The sequence below is a fragment of the Neomonachus schauinslandi genome, chromosome 4, assembly GCF_002201575.2.
Source record: "Neomonachus schauinslandi chromosome 4, ASM220157v2, whole genome shotgun sequence".
Taxonomy (NCBI): domain Eukaryota; kingdom Metazoa; phylum Chordata; class Mammalia; order Carnivora; family Phocidae; genus Neomonachus; species Neomonachus schauinslandi.
This window is the reverse complement of record NC_058406.1, coordinates 125,048,144-125,068,073: the sequence shown is the minus strand read 5'-3', so window position 1 is coordinate 125,068,073 and position 19,930 is coordinate 125,048,144. Positions and strand designations below refer to the sequence as shown.

The following is a 19,930-nucleotide window of genomic DNA, read 5'->3' as shown; positions in this document are numbered from 1 at the left end:
GAACATATCTATATGAGACATTTATGATAAAAGACTAAACACTTAAACCCAAGGCCAAAGTCCTATGATCTTACTTTCTTTTTCACATGTACTAAACCTCATGGGCTAGATGGAGATAGGAAAGGAATTGGTATAAAAAATGATAAGAAGTATAGTAACAAATCCTTTTCTTAGCTCTAATCCTTTATCAGATGCACTGAATACGTCATCTGAATGATTTATTTAATCTTCACAAAACCCTATAAGTATTGCCAAAGTTCCTATTTTTCTGATAATGGATCTGATAGTAGAAAGAAAAAAGTTACTGTTCTCAAATCACAGAATTAGTAAGAGGCAATGGTGAAACTTGCAACTAGGGTTATCTGAATACAAGGCTCATGTGTACTGTTGTTATTTCTAATATCATGCTATACTATCTTCCATAAAATTAATCTCATTAGATTAACTTTTGTTTTTACCATATTTATAATATTTTACATTAAATTCTGAAATAGATTTTATTCAACACATGTTGGTAATTAAAGAAGTAAATATGACAGCACTTAAAAGATGAAAAACAGCTGGCCTAGTAAACTCCCTTCTGAAAATCCCTGAAAAAGTAAATTTTAAAGAAATTAAAATTTTACATGAAATTTTACATTTATATTCTGATATAAGTAAATTCATTCTATATTAATATCAGGCATTGAATCATCTTTTGCAGAAAGAAACTAAAATGTTGAAAAGTAAAATAAAATCAATAAATTTAATTTACTTCCATTAGAACAGTCTCATATTTTTTTCCGATTGTGTTCCTTAGTGCCCTTCTATTTAAACATTTTAGAGCAACTTAAAAAAATATTTTCATGATTGTTAAGAATATTTTCTGAAATTACACAATATAAGACTATTTAAAAAAGAAAATCATAATACTTTCTTTTTAAAAGAAATTCCTATATAGGACAAATTTAAATATTTCAGATTTTAAAAAATGTATTTCTAAAATACCTTTAAAAATCTTGAATGAAACTTTACAAAAACTATTGCTTTTCGATATTGAAAATAATTGACAAGTTCTGTGACCCCTCTATTACTGTGTATTCAATATTTCAACTTCAATAATTTTAGTTTTCTATTTAGATGATTAAATATCAGTGATATTGTAATATATAGAAATCTAAACAGATTACTGTAGTTAGACAAAAAGTTTTAAACAATTCAGAAGAACAGTTTTAATACCTCTTCAATGTCTATCTTTTTTTTTTTTTTTAAAGATTTTATTTATTTATCTGAGAGAATGGGAGACAGAGAGCATGAGAGGGGAAGGGTCAGAGGGAGAAGCAGACCCCCCACTGAGCAGGGAGCCCGATGTGGGATTCGATCCCGGGACTCCAGAATCATGACCTGAGCGGAAGGCAGTTGCTTAACCAACTGAGCCACCCAGGCGCCCAATGTCTATCGTTTTTTATGTCAAAATGCAAATAACTGCTAAGTTAATAACACTCTGTTGCATATTTTCAACCAAGAAAAAAATACAATAAAATAGTGATTTTGGCACCACTTTCAAATGGCTCTTACATAGAATACAAAATTAATTTAAATTCAAACTGTATGAAAATCAATACCACAGCTAAACAAATCATCTTGAAGTATAACATTACCATTTTATTATGTATTTGAAATGGGAAAGTTTATTTCAAAAGCAACAAAACCCTAATAATATTTAACACTGATTTTTAAACTCTTTGTGATCTGATTATACAATGAATTAATGTAAAACCAGAAAATTGTGCTGTATCAATATTTTCATACTTATCAATATAATTGAAGAGTTTTTAAAGCTTGTAGATTTTTCAACACTTTTATGGTTTTATTTACACAAAAGCATGTAAACGTATTGTACAAATTTCTAGTCTTATATATCCCGTTTTTGTCTCTCTCTCCTATTCCTGCTCCCAGCTCAACTTATGCTAGTGAATATTCTTGTGTATGCACAAAACATTTTTCTTTTCCTCCTAGATATTACACACTTATGTGGAAGAAAATTAAAGACAACGGAGTAATTTGCTCTATATCCTTAACCAAATCACATCAATGTTTGCCCCTGTTTAAATACCCACATTAAAAATAAAAAATGTAATGCATTGTATTGATATATAAATTATTTGGGGTTACAAATACATTTGTAGCTTTACCTCCTTTCTCTTCAAGTCTTTGATTTTATTATCTTGTGGGAAACATAAATTTTTACTACTAGTAGGTACTTCCAAAGCTACAGAAAGCTATTTTTTTTCTTTGCTTATAACTAGACAAAATGTATGTGGGGTTGGAGAATATAAATTTACTTGGAAGGAAAGTTCCATCTATAAATTCTAGTGTCTTTTTTCAAACATTCCTGTTATGCATGACAAAAAGAAAATAATAATAAAAGTGTTTTCAGAGAACATCTCATTTTTATTCCTACAACATCCCTATGTGATAGGAAGATTGAAGTTGTTACCAGCATTTTATAATTAAGTACTTGTAGCTCAGATGACAAAACTAACAAAAGGCAGCATGAGGGCTGGAGCTGGTCTTAGAGTTTTGTAGCTCAATGCTCTGGACATAGACCACATAATCACATCACAATGTGGCTCACACCTTTGCAAGATACTCAGTGAAAAGCTATGACCTAAATATGAAAAAGCACATTAACTTATATTACTGTTATATGTCAAACAATCTGTAACTTATTTCAAAATGAGAAATATGTACTAAACAACTTACAAATATACTGAAACAGCTATCTCTGAAATAAAGGAATTTTCAAAGAAGTCTACAATTGAGATGAAGGACAATTGTCAATAATATGTCTATGGGTTTAGGTTTTATTTTCAAACTCTTGACTTTATTCTGCTATGTTGATCTACTTTTACCACTAGAAAAAATTTTTAAAGAAAAAAAACATTTCTTATTAAATGCCATAAAAGTAAATCATGTAGGATGATGTATGTTTTTAGTGACATGCAAGTTTGTATTTATTTAAAAGGCAATCTCTACATGTAAATGCCAGTTATCATTTGTAAATGTTCCAATATTTTGTTGAAAGAAACACAAATGAAGAATGAAGAGAATGAATCACAAATGCAATTCCAAACACAAAACAAGTACTTCTAGAAGACTGTGAAGGGGGCTATGAGTCACATCTAACAAAAGCAAAGTCAGAATCCCAAATAAAGCTTAGAATAATAACATGATAAAACAGAATCTCAATGAAACCATGTCCACAGGTCTATGCTAGAATCATTTCATAACTTATGTAATTTTTGTACTCTAGCAGTTTGTCTTTCATGTGCTCCTATAAAATATGATATTGGGAGGGAAGACAGAAATAATTAGTAATACAAACTACAGTAACCAAAGCTTCTTAGCAAGACTTTTCCTTGTTTTCAGGAGACATTTCAAAAGAGCTTGGTTAACTCAGAAACCTCTATTCCGTGCTTTTTATTATAAAAATCACACTTTCTATGATTTTGTTCCCCTTGCTTCAGGATATATTAGATCAAACAACAAAAAAGTTCATTGACCATACCTTCTAGATTAGAGTTTCTCATTGTATGCTATACAGATCACCTGCAACAGAATTTCTTAAAGGACAGGAGGAAGGGCATTCCTGTTGGAAAATGGTAATTCATGGGCTGTATTCAAATCTAATGAACCAAAAATTGGGGATAGAGGGAACTGGAATTTTTATTTACAATAAGCTTCTTAGGTGAACCAAATTTTGAGAATCATCCCTGAATAGTTAGTATTTCATGAAACATGCTCATATTTGTGCAAATGTGAACTCCCAGAAATGTACAGAGTCACTTTGTAAGTGGAGAAATTGATAAACTTATAAATGAATTAATTAATGGACTAATTGGGAGTTGAAGCAAAAATCTACAAATTGTTTGGTTCTGTATAGATGTCAATGTTCACTAGATTCATCGTTCTCTCAAAGCCCAAAGAGATCAAGTAATTAGAAAAATAAAAGACGTAATATTCTACTGCTGTATATTAATATGAATTAGTACTGTTCACATAGCACGTGCATGATATTTGCTGAATGAAAAAATATGTCTGAGTGGATTTACTCAAATGTTGTCACTGTAATCCCGGAGAGACAAACACAGTGCTATTCAATTCCATTTAGAAGACACTTCAGCCTGAACTTACTTGGCATTTGTGCAGGCAATGATGGCTCTAAAGAGAGCTGAAGTTAAAATTCAAAAATATAGGACCAAACTCAATAGCAGGGGCATTTCACAGAGTTTCTGTTACGATATATCACACAACTCAACAGCAGTTAATATTTATTATTTAGCATGTGAAAGATATTTTCATATATCTGTGTGAAGTCCTAGGTTTTCAATTATATTAATTCATTTAGTGAACATTTAAAATATATGTGCAGATTTTTTATAATGTTTGGGTAACTGTGGTCATCAACTGCCAGTGTAATTACTGGAATTTCTGAGAGTATCTTGTATTTAAAAAAGAGAGCTACTTAGATTGAGGTGGTCTGGGTGTTATTTTATTCAGTATGATCTAGATTTCACTGACTTCAGTGGTCCTCAAATTCGCTGTACCTTAACACCCCACAAATTCGGAATATTTTAATCTCTAATATTAAGTTATTTTGGTACTATGCTGAATGAATTTCTAAGCAGTATTTAAAGCAACCTTACAGATAATATTAAAGAATCCATAAATTTAATTTTGGAAAGTCCTTCACTTTTTAAAAGAATCTTTTCTACAAAGAATCTTCAATTTAAAGTGATAATTCTTCTCTTGTCCTGATATTCCCAATGATCAATACTCAAAGGAAACAAAGTTTATGTGTGCTTTAGACTAGTTCACATACTTAATATCATTAGAAATAAGTATATTGATAGGTAGGTAGATTTTTTTTTTTAACATTTACGGTCCTCTCCCCTCTTTTTCTAACATCATTGAATGACCGCATTTTCCACTAGGTGAAATACATGTTTTTATTCTGTAAATATGGGTGCTTTCTGCTTTAAGAAGCCTCCAACTGGGAAAAAAAAAAAAAACAGAACAGAAAGTAAATGTTTAATTTTATTTACTTATTTTTTTTAAAGATTTTATTTTTTTTGTTTTTTGTAAATGTTTAGTTTTAAAGATTGGTCACAATGCAAAAGAATTTGCCAAAATACGGCCTTAATGCAATGAGTTCTTCTTGAAAATTAAACGTTTTACATAATCTGGTAAGATATTGGGATTTTAGAAATTTAGAAATTACTGTATTCTGCAAAGAATAGCAGTATAATTATACTTGTTCTTAATTACTAAATTTAAAACAAATAAAATATAGAAGATGATTTGTAATCACCTTGTTTGCTTTTGGTAATACAATGTTAGTTTTAATTTTTATATGATTAATTAAATTTATATGATTATACTTTCTAAGATCAGAAAGTATAAATCATGACTAATGCTGCTTTCCTTTTTTAGCATCTCTGGAATGTGATTTTTAGGTATTTGCCTCATCATCAATTCTGAGAGAAAGCCAAAAAAAATTTTTTTTAAGTAATTATCTTATACTAAAATGTGTAAAAATAATACTTGTGCCTTTCAAATAATTCTGATATTTTCAAGGGAGTATAAATTATATAGAAGATAAACACATAACTGCAATTAGCATTTCATCAAAAATAAAATAAAAATGCATGTAATGAAAATGAGCTTACATTTAAAAGCTGAAATATCTTTTAAATTAGTGAAGTTCCTCAAATTTTCTGTGAAGGTTAATGAAGTAAAAGATACATATAGGCTTTTTATAAATCCCTTGCTGTACCACTGTAATTTGTTTTTCTACTTTTGAAAAATTATTGATTTTAATAACTTTCAAAAATATGCAAATTTAATCATTGTGATCCTTAATTTCCAACATAGTTTAAAATATTAGGGAATACCTTAAATTTGAAGATGAGAACTACTTACTTTGAGGTGAGTTGGCAGATACTTTATTCAATGTCTTCTGTAATTACAGCACCAATTTCAGTGGTGCTTAAAATTGTTATATCTTAAAATTCCAGAAATTTGGATATTTTATTGTTATATATTAATTCCATTTAAACTACTTTTGTGCTATGAATTTAAAAGTAGTATTTAAAGCAATCTTACAGTAAATATTTAATCTACTTAAAAATTATAGATGCTGTATGTACTATATTTTCCTATGCCCAATACACTTGGAATAGAAATCCAAAAACATACAATTAAACAACCGTGAAGAATTAAATCTTAGCCAGTATGTGTTATCAATGACAAATTCCTTAACAAACAAATTAAGATAAGAACTTTTACTGACTTCTATTTATTCAACTAAAAGGCTTATTTTCCCCCTTCAGTTTTACTGAAGAACAATCCTTTGTTACCTTGACATGAACTAATAATTATACTTCTCATTTATTTATCACTTCACAAAGAGTACAGACTACTCTTGGGCATAATAAAATTTTTAGCCAGTTGTACCTGATATAGACAAGTTATACACTGAAAACACATAAGTTATAGCAAACTCATTCTACACAATGTTGCAGATTTGCAAAAGATATTTTAAATACCAGATGTCTCTTGCCTTTTACAATGATTCTATGTACTATAATTTGATTTCAAATAAATTTTCAGGAGCTTAGCATTTCTATTTTCCTCAAATATGTACAATCACATATGTTTCTCTGGGATCAGGGTTTCAAAAAATACTGTCTTCAAATTCTTTAATAATAAACAATATGATTGAAATCTAATATTAAAAGGGCTGGAAAAGTAGGCATTATATAGTTTCTAAATTGATTTAGCAATATCACATTAACTGATTAGTGTAGGGACTGAAATCTACTGAAATACTAATAGAGACATACATGGCTACTGAGGATATACGGTCTTAAAACTGAATAACTTAATAATCATTGTATTTTATACCCATACTCATCCATATTAATCATTCATCCATTACTATATCATGACTGAAAAAAAGTTTTAACTTTTATATTAACTGAAATTTTTCACGTACATCTGTTCGATTTCATGTAAGAGATTAACCATCATCTTAGATAAAAGCATAAGTAAAATTTTAAGTCATGAATTTATATACACTACTTTTGAAGAAAACTGAACCTATAAATATATATTTTCTAAATAATTGAATGGATAGGTATACTTGGGTCTTAAAGACAAATATATTTCACATCCAAATACCATTTTACATAATTAATGAACTCCTGGGCAAAACAATCTTTTGGGTACAATTTTCTGCTATATGACCTTTATTAACTGAGACAACGAGACAACTAGGCAACAGGGTTGCATACGGCATTATTTTAGAGGATAGCCCAGTGGACTTGGAACATCCTATGTCATGGCAGAGAAATCTCATAATCTAAAGACCAGCATTAGTATACTACAGCTGTCTATGCTGAGATATAAAGTCCAAACTCAAATATTTCTCATTCTTAAATTTGCTCAGACATTTAAAATGTCTAAATGAAAAAAAAAAAAATGAGGACCAGCTATTAACTGTTCACATTAGATAGTCTCCAAAACCTAACAGTCTGGTCTTCAACTTGGGAGACTAGAAACTTCAGAGGAGCTGAGATCTATGGGGTATCAGCACTGAGTGACACCTAAGTTTTCATAAAGAACTCCTCAACATAACTGAAATTTATGATTTCCTCCACTCTGATGAGATACTCCTGAGGCTATCAGGAAATCCAAAGTGATTCGGAGCATGCCTGCATTTCTTCAAAAGATTATCTTTGCAAGTTACGTGTAATTGCCCTCCTGTGGATATCAACTGACCAAGAGCTGTCATGTAAAGGAAGGGAGAGAAAGAACACTACCCGCACAACCCAATGTCGATGTACCAAAAAGCCAACGTTGATGTGAAATGAACAACCTCCTGGCCCTTCCATTGACAGTCATGGTTCAAGCCTTGCCCCCTTCACTGTTACTGACCAAAGCAAAGGAACAATTTACAGGCACAGTTATGGAGCACAATAGCAAAAGAGTCCATTCCTACAAGCACAAACCTACAAGGGTAATGACCACACTTTGCCTGCTGAACTTCCATCTACTTGGCCTCCAGGACTCACCTCACCACCGGAATCAGTTTCTCTACGAAACATTCCCTGGTCACCATCCCCTACCTCCAACATTAGGTGTTATCCCTACATTAAACTGTCTGCTTAATCAAATTGGCACCTGTCACAAAAACTACTAGAATGATGTATTTACATTTTTATTTCAAACACTAGAAATGTAAAGTCCCTGCAAACAAGATCCAAGATTACTTTATTTTTACATCTCTAGGACTGAGCTCAGTGCTTAGCACATGGTAAGTACTTAGTAAACACTGGCTGAATTAAAGCTGAACGAGGGTACCACAACATCTGGCACATCTGCCACATTAATGATTTGGAGGTGGGGAGATAAGATTCCTTAAAAAAACACCCAGACTTCATTGTTCTTAAAAACAAAAAAACAAAAAAACAAAAAACCAGATGAACATCATGAAGTGAAAATGCCATGACAGTCTCCTCAATGCTGAAATGAATGCAGTATTATAAAATCAGAAAACATCAGTGACCTTGCCATCACTGAGTAAATAACACATTTGTAGGTGTATGCAAGAAGACCTATATCATTTTTTAACATGATAATATTTAACTGTCCTAAACACTTAAAACCCAGGAAGCTGGTTTAGAAAAAAAATTTTTTTAAATGTCTGTATATTTCTGGGACTCCTTATTCTATGTTAAACTTATTTGCAGCTTTCAAATGATTACATTATTTATTCACTTCAGTACATGGTTACAAAGTATTTGGAAATTGCTTTAATGACTTAGAATAAAAGGAAAGTTCAATTTTAAAAAACTACTATCCAAAGATTTATGGTGAAATAAAAACATACATTTACTTCATTTAAGATATAAAGGGTTTCCTATATATACAACACTAATAAGGTTTTTCATGAAAGTAACAAGCCTATAAAAACACTGAAATCTTGCAAACTCTCCTCTAACTTATGGAAGACATAAAACACTAATTTACTATCTGTGTCTCTAAATTTTACTGTATTTTTCTAAAACATCCTTGAAACAAGGGACTATCTTGGGATGAGGGCTGAAATATGTATTTGGATATATTTTATAGACAAAAGATGTGACCAAGGCAATCATAATCAGAGAATAAAGCAGACAGACTTGAATTTTTATCACAATTGCACATAGAATAAAGCTTGAGTAAGGAGTCAGAAGGTAAAGGGCTGCATATACAAAGCACAAAATACAGTCTAATAAATACTTCACATGCTTAGGTGATTTCAACTTAGTTCTTACATGCAACTTTGTGAAAGGCTAACGTTTAAAGTATGTGTTAAACGATTTCTTTCCCCTAAGACAAAACTATTCAAAAACTTTAAAATCTCTTAATCACTACACATTTTTACAATGCCAGAGAAGAAGAAAAAGAGAAATTATTAATTTTTAAAATTACCCAGCAATTCCATTGCATCATCTTCATTATCAATATCTTCTTCTGTTACAGATGGGGTAGGGCTGTGGAGAGACTCAAAAGAATCTTGAGAGAGCATTGCTGCCAGAAGTTTCTTATGTTGTTGTTGCTGTTGTTTTAATCCTTTAGTCTTGGGCTCCACCTTTAAGCTGAAGAAATATTTAAATGTTAGTTTTCAGCGATGACAACTCTATCTCAATTAGCTGTGGTAAATAAAGAAATCTACAACCAAATTTTCATTCGATTATTTTGCTATGTAAAATTATAGGCATATTAGTAATATTTTCCCTAAGGATAATGGAAATATAGACTGTCTTCTTTCCTAGACATCCTTTGGTACCTTATTAACCATATTGCAAGTGGGTATAGGTGAGAAATATGGCAAACTGAAACTCCTGCCCCATTTAAGGGAGGAGGTGCTAATCAGCTCCTACCAATTGTCGCCATGCCATAATGAAAGCCCACTGTTAATGGATTTTTTATTTTTTTTTAAAAGATGAGGCAGAAAATCCAGATTATTATATGAAATTCCTTGACTTACAAATAAATCCATGTCAAGAAAAACAAATGTAATGGGATAACTATTTTAACATACCATGACAACATTATTTTTTAAAGATTTTATTTATTTGACAAAAAGAGAGAGACAGAGCACAAGCGGGGTGGAGGGGCAGAGGGAGAGGGAGAAGCAGGCTCCCCACTTAGCAGGGAGTCCAACGTGGGGGTTGATCCCAGGACACCAAGATCATGACCTGAGCCGAAGGCAGACTCTTTTTTTTAAAATTTTATTTTATTATGTTATGTTAGTCACCATACAATACATCATTAGTTTTTGATGTAGTGATCCACACAATTCATTGTCAGACTCTTCACTGAATGAGCCACCCAGGCACCTCTGACAAGATTATTTTAAATGAAAATTTTAATTTTTTTAAAAAAAGATTTATTTGAGAGAGAGAGCACAAGTGGGGGCAGAGGCAGAGAGAATCCTCAAGCACATTCCCCACTGAGTATAGAGCGTTACCCGGGGCTCGATTCAGGACCCTAAGATCATGACCTGAGCTGAAATCGAGTCTGCCGCTTAACCAACTGAGCCACCCACACACCCCAAAATTTTAATTTCTATGATTAAAATAAATTTCCTCATTGTTCTATCATGCTGCCTAGATCTTGGGGTAGGATGAGGTAAAAGAAAGGATGGATCCAGAACTGGTATATAAATGTTTCTCAGTTTCTTCCAGTCTAGAGAGTCTTTGTAAATTTGGAAGAGTTTCTTTGTGATAAAGCTGGGCTCCTTTGCGTAAATGCTATCTTTCATGGTTCTCTCTCTCCCAACTTCTCAAGACAGTGTCTGACTAGACAACTTACAAGTCCAAAGAGCAATCACATATAGTTTCAAAAACTGTCCCAAAGTTTTTCTCTTCTCTGTAATCCAATTTCTTTTCATGTTATTGCCCAAAGGAAGGAAATGCCAAATGTCACCCCATGAAAGAAAAAGACATGATATGTAGAAGAAGTCTTCCCCAAGCAGGATGGAAAGATAATCTTTTCTATATTCAGAAGGAGGGCCCATAAGGCAAATGGGTTAAACGAATTGTCCCCACTGCCACCAGGCCAAAATGCAGAGGTAGCTTGGTAAAAAACAAAAACATAGAACCAACCAGATAAATTTCAGGGCACAGACCGAACATTTCAAACTGTCTTAACAGAAGTACCAGGTTTAACACTAAGAAGACGATAGAAAACAGCAAAATGACATTGTATGTCATCAGTGGGCAAAGATCCATCAGCCCTACTTCACTGGTTCACCTCTAAGTTATGGTGAATATGTTAGAGAAGGCCAGGGGAAATAGGGATGGATAAAAAGCTTTTATTTTCCACATTAATCCTAGTTAATAAATGTAGAAGGAAAGACAGAATCAAAAAATCACCATCTTGCAACCACCAACATAGTAACTGTTCAGGTAAGAATCATCAGTGGATACTAATGCCCTTTGCTGAAAGATTGTTGGGGGAGGTGGACTGTCAAAAATCTCAAGGTGGGGGCGCCTGGGTGGCTCAGTCATTAAGCATCTGCCTTCGGCTCAGGTCATGATCCCGGGGTCCTGGGATTGAGCCCCGCATCGGGCTCCCTGCTCAGCGGGAAGCCTGCTTCTCCCTCTCCCACTCACCCTGCTTCTCCCTCTCCCACTCACCCTGCTTGTATTCCCTCTCTCGCTGTCTCGCTCTCTGTCAAATAAATAAATAAAATCTTTAAAAAAAAAACTCAAGGTGTTTTCAACAGATCACTAACATTTTTAATTGATTTTTTGGCTTTGAAATAATATAGATTTACATGTAATTCTAAGAAATGATACAGAGAGATCCTGTGCACTCTTTACACTGTTTCCTTCAATAACATTATCTTATAAAACTAGAATACAATATTATAACCAGGATCCTGACAATGATACGATTTTCCAATCTTATTCAGATTTCCCATTTTAATTGTACTCATTTGTGTGTATATGCCTGCATGTATTTAGTTCTAGGTAATTTTAGTACTTGTGTAGGTTTGTGTATCATATATCCACCACCAGAATCAAGATACATACCATTTCAAATACCACAAGGCTCTTTTCTAGCCACTCTTGCTTTCCGCCATATGCCTTCTTCCCCTTCTCTAATCCCTGGCAACTACTAGTCTGTTCTCCATTCTTTTAATCTTGTCATTTCTAGAATATTATATACATGGGATCATACAATTTTAAGATTGGCTTTTTCAGGCAGTCTAAATCCCTGGAGATTCATTCATGCTGTTGCATGTATCAATAGTCCATTCCTTTTCTTTGCTCTGTAGTATCCCATGGCATGGATATACTTCAGTTTATTTAACCACTCAAACATTGAAGGACACCTAGGTTAAGTTTTTTGGCTATTATGATGGAGTTGCTATGAACATTTGTATACATTCTTTTGTGTGAACATAAGTTTTCATTTATTTGAGACAAGTGCCCAAGATGCAACTAATGGGTCATATGGTATTTGCATGGTTAGTTTTATATAAAACTCCCAGACTATTTCCCAGAGTGACTATGACATTTACATTCCTGGAAGGGTCATCAGTTGAACATGAGGACTGAGGAGAAGTGCTGGAGGTTTGAGGAGACAAGAAAAGGCATGCAATCATCATTGAGGAGCATGGACATGTGAACAGACTAGGTGAATGCAGATTATCTTTGGGCAAGACCAATGACTTTCTGGAGTTTGGTGGCCACGAATTCACAGTGACACCCATCAGTGTGGCCATGTGTTCTCCAGTCTATGCCAGCTCAGCCACAGAATAGGCAAAGAGTTAGATTTAAATAGGATAGTTTTACCACGCAAGGAAAACAAAGGACAAGAGAGGTAAGGGAACTAGGATATATTCAACAAATATATCACAATAATGAGCCAAAAATAAAAACTGGATGAGTGGCAAGGAAAACTCAGTGGAACCAGTGTGTTTGGGTCCCAGTTAAAGCTGGGTACCAGAGGGAACGAACTAGAAAGACAGGAGGTGTAGCCAGAGAGTGAAATATATGGAAATTGACATTAGGGTTTGCAGTTAACTATAATGAGGCTTAGATATAACAGAGGGAATAAGTGATTGAAGTAGGGTGGAATTCTGGATCAGTGGTGAAGTGCAGGCAAAGGAAGGAGAGGCTAGGTTTGGGGAAGAATCATCAACGTGGATATTAACTTCATCAAGATAGGAAGGGTGTTGGGGAAAGTGTCAGTTGAGCCGGATGCTTGCATATTTAGGAAAAAGGGAATGACCTGGGAATTGATAAATTATTGCTACAAGAAGTGGTAGAAGATTACCATGTGTAAAACATGGAATTCAGAACCAGAGACTTTTTTTAGGGGAAAAGGAGATAGCAAGGTCCACAAGCAGGAAAGGGGAGCAAGGATGATACCTTCCTCTTTTCCAGCTCCGTAACCTATAGACTGTAGAAGTGAAAACTACAACATTAGAGAGAAAATACCACCCTGCCTCAGGGAAGCAGGACTCTTACTGCAGACAAGTGGTGAGTGGGATGGGGAGAGGTGGGGTGCAGGGTCTTTCTAAGAGCACTTAGGGCTCTGGGCCCCCTCTCATCCCAACCTCGAACCTAAACTTTAATGATAAGGGGATTCTTAGAACTCCTTTCTGAAGAAAGGTGGCATAGCAAAGCACTTAAGGGCACAGAATTTGCAGCAAGATAGACTGGCTCAGCTACTTAATAGTTGTACAATCTTGGGACTGATGCAACTGCTTCAGGACTTAGTTTCCTTATTCCTAAAATACAGATAATAATGTTTCATGAGGATGAAATGAAGTAAGAGATATAAAGCCCTGACAGCAGCCACTAAATGGTAATTAATACCATATGTGCTCAATGAACACAACATGCAGCATCCTAGATATTTACATGTGTTTCCTTGAGCAGTAATATCCCACATAGAAAGAGAATCAGAAAGGGGCCTTATGAAAAAGAAGAGCAGTTAATACTTCAATGTGGTGAATACACTCCAGGACTGCATTTTACTTTGGTTCAGAAAGAAATTCTAAAGCAGATCAGATTGAAAAGGATGGTTTAACGTGACTACCACCCCCCCCCCCCAGCTTACCTATCTAGGTGGAACCTTCCTCCCCCTCCTGATGGCCTACATTCTGACCATTGTTCCCCTCCTCCTGACCCCACTCTTCCCTGGGTGCCTGATGCTGCTTTTTTTGTTTCATATTCTTGTTTCTGAACACAGGTTGGTAAGTATTAGTTTTATCTGACCCCAGGTGCTCATTTTGGTGGAAAACTGGATTATTCCTCTCTTGACCCATCTCCTAAGCTTGTTTAGTTCACCACTGCAGCCTAGCAGGCAGAATCTGTGCCCTTCCTCTCGACTCTAGTCAGAAATCAAAGGACTCTCTTTGCAATAAGGCCCAGGTTGTTGAAGAGATCATAAAAAGTTTCATACTGAATTGCTGCATTTTGGTTTATGCACAAGAGCTCTGTCTTTTTTTTTTTTTTTAACATGTCTAGATGTGGTGTTTTATAATTAATTTAGCAGACATTTATTAAGTGCTTTTTATAGACCAGGGATTGTGGGTACTGTACTAGAGAAATAAGACATATCTCCTTGTCATTCTCCTCATTTCAAAGTAAGTACTTTGAATCTGGGATGTTCTTTTTCATATTGGTCTCACCTAGTATTTAGCACATATTCACTTTTTCTTCCTGAACCCCATTTTTTTAATAATCTAAATAAGAATTAATTTAAGAAGATGTATATGAGTCTTACAACTTGACAGATATGAAAATCGAGGGAAATATATTGGCAAGGAAAGAGAAAAAGGAAAACTATGTAGGATTGGGATGTCGAAGATAACGAACAAATGGCAGATTATAAATGCATAACTCCCGGGCACCTAGGTGGCTCAGATGGTTAAGCATCTGCCTTCGGCTCAGATCATAATCCCAGGGTCCTGGGATCGAGCCCCGTGTTGGGCTCCCTGCTCGGCAGGGAGCCTGCTTCTCTCTCTCCCTCTATTGCTCCCCCTGCTTGTGCTCTCTGTCAAAATAAAATCTTAAAAATTTTTTTTAAATGCATAACTCCTATTCAATAGCCAACAATGACCAAGATCATTTCATGAAGGTTGAAGCAAGTGTTTTCCTGAGTCTCATGAAAATACATGGTTTGGTCATGAAGATAGTGCTAGGCTATGAGTCCTAGACACTAAGTCCAAAATGTTGCCTGTCTCGTAAGAGACCACCTATGAGTCTATGAGTCCATAGGTAACTAGCAATGTGTTTCATAAAATAATAACTTGAGTTAGGATATGTATTTCCTAAAGAAATAAATTAATAAATGAGAAAGAACAAATTTTGAACATATCAAAATGACCTCATCAACATTCCGAAATAAATGCATGACTTAGTTACATACTTTCTGGCTTTAAAAAAGAAATGTGTGAGTCACAAGGTACATTCTTTAATATATATTTTAGATATTTTTAAGGCCTCTGTTCTTTGATTCCTTTGACAGATTAATTTTTGATTAATCAATATTCTTTCTCCTTAAAATTTACATTTAGAATATCCCTAAATTACTAAACTTAATTCAGTTTCTGGCATATGTATTACATATTTTCTATCATGTCCAAAATAGCCAAAATCTGACAATATTAAGGTTCTTTTTTCTTGGACTTCTGTTTTTTTGTTTTTTTTTTTAAAGATTTTATTTATTTGTTTGAGAGAGAGAGAGACACAGCGAGAGAGGGAACACAAGCAGGGGGGGGTGAAAGAGGGAAAAGCAGGCTTCCCGCGGAGCAGGGAGCCCGATGTGGGACTCGATCCCAGGACCCAGGGATCATGACCTGAGCCGAAGGCAGACGCTTAACGACTGAGCCACCCAGGCGCCCCTTTTCTTGGACTTCTTATATAAAATAGTGCCCTTTATTAATTTTCTTCCTTCTTATTCTGGTTTATTTTCCATCTTGCCACTTATCACTACTTGAATTTATGGTATATATTTGTATATTTGCTTGTTTATTATTTGTCTTTTGCTGCCAATTGAGGAAGCTCTAAAAGAAGGAGAACATTTCCAGGCTTTGTTAACAGATACATCAGAAGAAATTAGGAGCTTTAATGAAAAGAAACATTTCTTAATGGAAAGTGAAGTTAGCTTTTATTTTAATATTTAATACATATTTCTAAATTGTAAGATTTTCTATTCATTTTATGGCATACTTACCATCTAATAACAATGCTCACTTAACAAAGCCAATTCACCAGATCTATAATATTTATTGATATTATTCTTGCTTTAATAAAGTGGTTAGGCTTAGAGGAGATTCATCAGGCTTTCAAGGCTTGATAAGCCTATTTACAAATTCACATTACAATTTAGCTAGTAATTTTAAGAAATCCATTACCCAGCTATTGCAAAGTTTAATTAAGATGGCTTAAAATAGAAAAAAAAGATAGCTTAAAACAGAATTATATAGATCTATTACACTCAATTTTTATTTACAGTTACATTATCAATGTGTGATTATTTTTAATATCCCTAATGTGCAATAAACACATAGGATTTCCCACTAAATGGCTAGATAAGCCATAGCACTTCATGCCAATTGGTAGTATCAGAAAGCCTTCAATTATTCCCCAATGTATTCACCTCTCTCTTTTATAAATTCCTGTTTTCTTGCTTAGATGCTTTAATTTCTTTCTTAAACTTACTTAATAGAACCTTTTGAAAAATCTAAGAAAGATGTGTCAGGAAAATGCCCATGTCCACAGAATCTTGTCCACATAATTTAATTTCAAGAGATTCACAGATCTCTTGGGTCCATCCAGAGACCATGGAAGGGTCAGGAACCCCACGTCAGTCACTCTTGTCTTATCCTATTAGTTTCTCCATATTGCCCTCATAACTGCTTTCATTTTAACCAGCACTTAACCCTTCAGGTGACAGCTCTGCGTACTAAAGTTGCTGACCCTCTTCATACAATGTCCCATATGCAGGACCTAAGGAGAAAAGTTGTCTATGTACTAAAGATGGAGTGTTGTAATAATAGCCATTCAAATTGAGCAATTAACAACAGGAAAAACTGTGATAGGAAAGGGCAAAAAGTTAGGATAGACTATAAACAACCCTTCTTATAAATAAGCTTTATTTAGCAGATGTCTACTGACAGCCTTCTATGTGCCTCCTTCACTCACACAACAGATGTCTATTGGTAATGACAATGCATCAGGCCCAGTAGGGAAGAGAAAAATGGAAGAAGTCATCCTTGAAAATTAAATCTTCTCCTTCCAAAGCCTAGAATACCACTTAGCCTGTTAATGTTTAAGACCGTTATACTACAAGTTCATTACTATTTAAAGGCAAAAGCTAATGCTCTAGTTATAGCCTCTAGAGTCATTAAAAAATTTCTCCCAATCCATTTTTATTCATCCAATTCAAATCTCATGCTATGTGAGTTCCTTGTATAAATTTGGAATCCTGTTTGGTATTAGAAGATGTGAGAGAGACCGTTTCTAACCCATAGTTTATTGCTATTCTTTAAACTAAGTTCAGGTATGCATGCATTCTTTTATGCTCTGATGGGGCATCAGGGTGGGATTTCACCTGTCTTCATTTCATAGAGAATACCTCAATTCATGATTTAAAGATAGAGAACAGTAACACTAAGAAAAACTTTTCATAACAAATACTTGAGAGAGGTCTTCATGGGTTGAGTTTTCTGGGAAAGGGATTTGACTTGGATTGAAGGAAAGATTCCCCTTTATTGGGTATTCAAGAGGGAATCAGAGCTCACTGAATCTAGGAAGAAAATAGAAGCACTAACATTTGCAATAAATAGCTCCGATTACTATTATGACTAAATGAAAGCAAAATGAAAGTTGACATTTCTCTATTTTACGTTAAAGATCTGGCAATGACTAAAGATGAAGGTCTAGAGGGTTTCATAAGTCTGGTATTAAAAATAAAATTACCTTCATTGACAGGTGAAATTGATCTGGCATTTCACAAAAGAAGGTAAATGGATTTTTTTAAATGGCTTTCTTCTCCTTACATGGGACACTTCAACTATTTAAATAATTTAAAAGTTATTTCTCATGGAAACAGAATCAATTTTCTATATGCCTGAAGCACATTAATGAGTATTCTGAATTCCTTCCTTCTAGCCAAGTGATAAGTCAAAGTAAACCCCCCCCCGCCCGAAAGCTGTTACATTGTAGAAAATACAATTTTCTCCTTGAGAAAGAACAGTTATTGGTTGCTGCCAAATTTAATGTAGGAAATACAAAGTTACTGTGGCTATGCTATGCATAGGAAAAACTCTTCTGTGGTGGTCAGCTAGCAGCACCCAAAGAAAGTTGTGGCTCTCTTACATTCAATTCATGAGCATTTAAATCCATTTTCTCAGGCTCGTGTAAGCCGTGCCTCCATAATGCTTTTTCACTCTAACTTCCTTGTGGAAGTTTTCATTTTGAGGTTTTACTCACTGCAGTTGGTGTTATAAAACAAGAAAAAGGTTGTTCTGAATATACTTTTTTCTAATAAATATGAAACTTTCAAATTTAAAAATCATAATTCCTTCAAAATTAAACAAAGAAAATGAAAAGAATTATGTTCAACCATAGTTACCAACTTAAATTTAAATGGTTCTAAACGGAAGTTTTTCTCTCTTATTCTACATTAACTCTGCTTCATGTGGTCTATTATAGTTTTCTTCTTGTTGATCAACTACATCTCTCTGGTAAATGAGAAGCTCCTTCATCTCCAGTTCTTAATAGTCAGCCATTCCCTGCCCAGCATTATAGTGGGTCTTGACTGACAATCTATGTCTTTGAAATTATTTCTCTATTTGGTTTTAGTAGCAAAGAGATGGTGATTTTCTTAGATATAAAGAAAAAATTAAAACCAAAATCTAAAAGCAATCTAGTAAAACTTTAATTTTAAAAGGGAAATTAATTTTTATCTCATGTGGAACCCAGCATAATTTTCTACATAAAATTGCTAAGTTATTTCATCAAAATCATGCCCTTGGATTTATTTCCCTGTTAGCTTTTAACAATCAACAAAATTCAGAATCTTAGAAGGCATCTCATCTCACCTTCCTGCAGGGCTAGAGCTATTATCTTCATTTTCCCATTTTTCATTTTTACTTCTTGGAACTGGGGGCTGTAGCATTTCAGCGGCTAGTGGGTCCGCATCGTTCTCTTCTCGACCAATCCATTCTCCAATCACTCGGGGTCTCAGAAGAGAAGAATTAAATGCCACTGTTTCCTAAAGAGAAAAGAATGTACTGACTCAGATGACTTATTCTTTTTTTTTTTTTTTTTTTAAGATTTTATTTATTTGACAGAGAGAGCACAAGCAGAGGGAGAGGGAGAAGCAGGCTCCCCACTGAGCAGGGAGCCCGATGCGGGACTCTATCCCAGGACCCTGAGATCATGACCTGAGCCGAAGGCAGCTGCTTAACCAACTGAACCACCCAGGCGTCCCTCAGATGACTTATTCTTATTAATGGAACAACAGGGAAATAATTTTGTCTAGAGTTTCGACTGCCTCTGCAAATCAAAATGTTCCTTTTTTCTTTCTGTTGACTTAAAATTTCAGGTCTCTCCGTTTCTATTAGGTGACTTACTCTTTGTAATTTGTGCTGACTCCTGAAGGTCACTGACAAAGGATCCAGGAGTGAAACCTTCGATTTGCATTTGGAAGGCTGCATGTGTGTTCTCAGGAAGGAGGAGCGGAGACTAGCATTTGTGACAGAAGGAAAAGCGTGTGGCAAGGCTCCCACAGTGAAAGAGCTTAGCGTTGCTGGGAAATGGTAAATAATTTCTTAGGAGGAAACTGGTGTGAGGTCAGGGAATAAAGT

At 34.3% G+C, this 19,930-nt stretch overlaps 1 protein-coding gene across 1 annotated transcript in view; it reads right to left on the bottom strand.

Annotated features, from left to right (window-relative positions):
• Positions 1 to 9,502: 9,502 nt before the first annotated feature.
• The window catches only part of C4H8orf34 (chromosome 4 C8orf34 homolog), a 154,252-nt gene continuing 143,824 nt past the window's right edge, over positions 9,503 to 19,930 (bottom strand). The window contains 2 exon segments of the mRNA XM_021688352.1: positions 9,503 to 9,686; positions 19,163 to 19,335. Of these exon segments, the coding sequence (XP_021544027.1) occupies positions 9,503 to 9,686; positions 19,163 to 19,335 (357 nt within the window).